The sequence below is a fragment of the Egretta garzetta genome, unplaced genomic scaffold (genome assembly GCF_000687185.1).
Source record: "Egretta garzetta isolate BGI_Z169 unplaced genomic scaffold, ASM68718v1 scaffold67, whole genome shotgun sequence".
Lineage (NCBI taxonomy): Eukaryota > Metazoa > Chordata > Aves > Pelecaniformes > Ardeidae > Egretta > Egretta garzetta.
Genome location: NW_009260340.1, coordinates 18,279 through 20,500, shown reverse-complemented (window position 1 = coordinate 20,500; position 2,222 = coordinate 18,279). Strand labels below are relative to the sequence as shown.

The 2,222-nt window shown below is 56.9% G+C and overlaps 1 protein-coding gene across 1 annotated transcript in view; it reads right to left on the bottom strand.

The window, feature by feature from the left end:
- Positions 1-2,222, bottom strand: part of TANGO6 (transport and golgi organization 6 homolog) — a 29,708-nt gene that overhangs the window by 14,847 nt on the left and 12,639 nt on the right. The window contains 2 exon segments of the mRNA XM_035898030.1: positions 1-2; positions 4-87. The exon segment at positions 1-2 is cut by the window's left edge and continues 29 nt beyond it. Coding sequence (XP_035753923.1) covers positions 1-2; positions 4-87 — 86 coding nt within the window.

Sequence of the window (2,222 nt, the reverse complement as noted above, 5' to 3'; positions counted from 1 at the left end):
TTCTGGCAGTGAGACAAGAGCTCCACCAAGTTCTCCACACAGCACTGCTCCAACAAAACCTTCTGGTAGAGGGCCTCATCTTCATCACTGAAATGGGTCACCATGTCACCAACGTGAACCTACGTGGAGCTCCCCAGGGCTGGCTCTGAACCACTCCACGGCAAGGTGAAATCCCGCTTCTGCCTTCTCTTGGAAACCTTTCATGGCACTACCAGAAAGCAGAAGCCTGGAGGCAACCGAGCCAAACTACTGCTCAGTTCATTTGGTCTACGTGATCACGCACTCAAGTTTATTAATTAACCTGCATTCATTAAAGGAATAGCACTAACAGAAACCATGAGTGCAAAAGCCACATTTAATCCAGCCATCCTATAAAGAACGGGGCTAGTGCTGGCTAATTCCCACAGCGGTCATAGCCATAAAAGCAGGGCAGAGCCGTGGCCGTTAAGGAGTCATTTTAAAGTACACCCAGTTTAACCAGTGCAGACCCCAGGGCAGAACTTCTTCTAATTCAGGTCAGGAGTAGATTGAAATGAAACCAAACGAGCGTATTTGTACAGGGTTTTGCTACAGGTGCTGGCAGCTCCCGGCACACCCAGCCTGCGGACGCTGCTGGGCAGGAGCTGGGCTCATGCTGCCAGCTAACAGCTACCCCTCTTCAAACCAAATGTCACGCTGCCGAACCATCCCAGTTTGCGTGGCTGGAGTCTAATGGCTGCAGTTTATTCCCCACATGGTCACACTCTGCCTCTACTTGTAGAGACCATCTGCAAGAGCAGGAGGGGAGTTCAGTCGCTGGCTCTGCGGCGCTGGCATCGCTAGCGTCCTTGCTGCGACGGTGTTGCCTGCACCTGAGGGATTCCATTCGCTCCACGCAGCCCTGATCTGCCATGAGACAGGCTCAGGCTGGAGGGTGGAAGCTGAATTAGGGGAGCGTTGGGCTACCTGGGCACCCGGTGGGGCGAGACCGTGGTGGGACAGCACTGGCAGCCCCACGCTCTCCTGGGCGCTCTCTGCCAGGCACGCCATGGGAAGCCCTACGTGCTGAATGATGCCTGGGTACTGCTCTCCACGCCTGGTGCTGCCCCACCAGCGCTCACCTGATGGTCTCCTCCACCGCGATGGTGGCACCACCCTCACTGCCTGCGTGGAACCGGCACCGCGGGTGGAGGGCGTGCACGCTGCTGTTCAGCCCCGCAAAGCCTTCCAGCACGGCCAGCGACACCTCTCGCTCCGACTTCTCCAAGAACCACAGCAGGATCTCCTGGCACGGGGAGCTGGGAAGGAGAGAGAAAGCAGTGGTGACCTTGCTCTGCCCACTGCATGCCCCCCCCGCACACCAGCGCTGCAACGGGACCAGGCATCCCAGGGCGAGGGAAAAGCCAAGATTGCCCTGGAGCAACCACGGACACTCCTTGGGATGCTCTGGAGCGACAGCTCCAGCATTTGTGTCAGTTTATAATGGGATCAGCAGCACATCCCGTCCTTCTGGTGTTCCCAGATGGAAGGATCTGGGTCCTTCAAGATTTCAGCCCAGCGCGGAAGGGAGCGCTGTCTGAACAGCGTGTCTGTACAAGGACAGCCACTTCCACGCAGCCTTGGCAAGCCGTGCCTGGCGCTTCACGCCGACCTGACAAAGCAGGAAGCTGTCAGCTGTGCCAAGGAGGAGGAGGAAGGAGACAGGGAGCACTGCAAGGTGGTATGGGAACCTCTGCCAAGGAAAGATGCAGGTTAATGAGGTGCAGTAGCAGCGCTGTGCCAGGGGTCTGGAAACCTGAACACTTCCAGGCAGCTTTGGTTTTAGTTACCCCTGCCAAATTCCTTTGCAAAGAGAGAAGCAAGCAGCGCCTCTGTTCACCCAGCAGCAGTGTTAGCTTGGATTGCTCTATGGACGTGCACGCACTGCTCTTCCAAGTGATTAACGATATCTTTAATGATAGCAGAGGCCGTGTCTACACAGACCTTTTAGGGCGGCTTTGCCAGTACCTACGTGCCAGTATCACCAAAGCAAAGAATAAACCTACCAGGAGTGTATTTGCTAGGCTGGCCCAAGCTCAGGGCAGCCCAGGAAGAGCCTGGGAGGAGAAAGGGAAGAGGACAGCCAGCACCTGGTCACCACTGCCCCTGCCACCGTGACTGGCGCGATGGTGCTCACCATCGTATGTCAGTCATGGAGGAGCTGGGCATGGCACGAGGGACGGCTGCCGAGAGGCAGGGGCGGC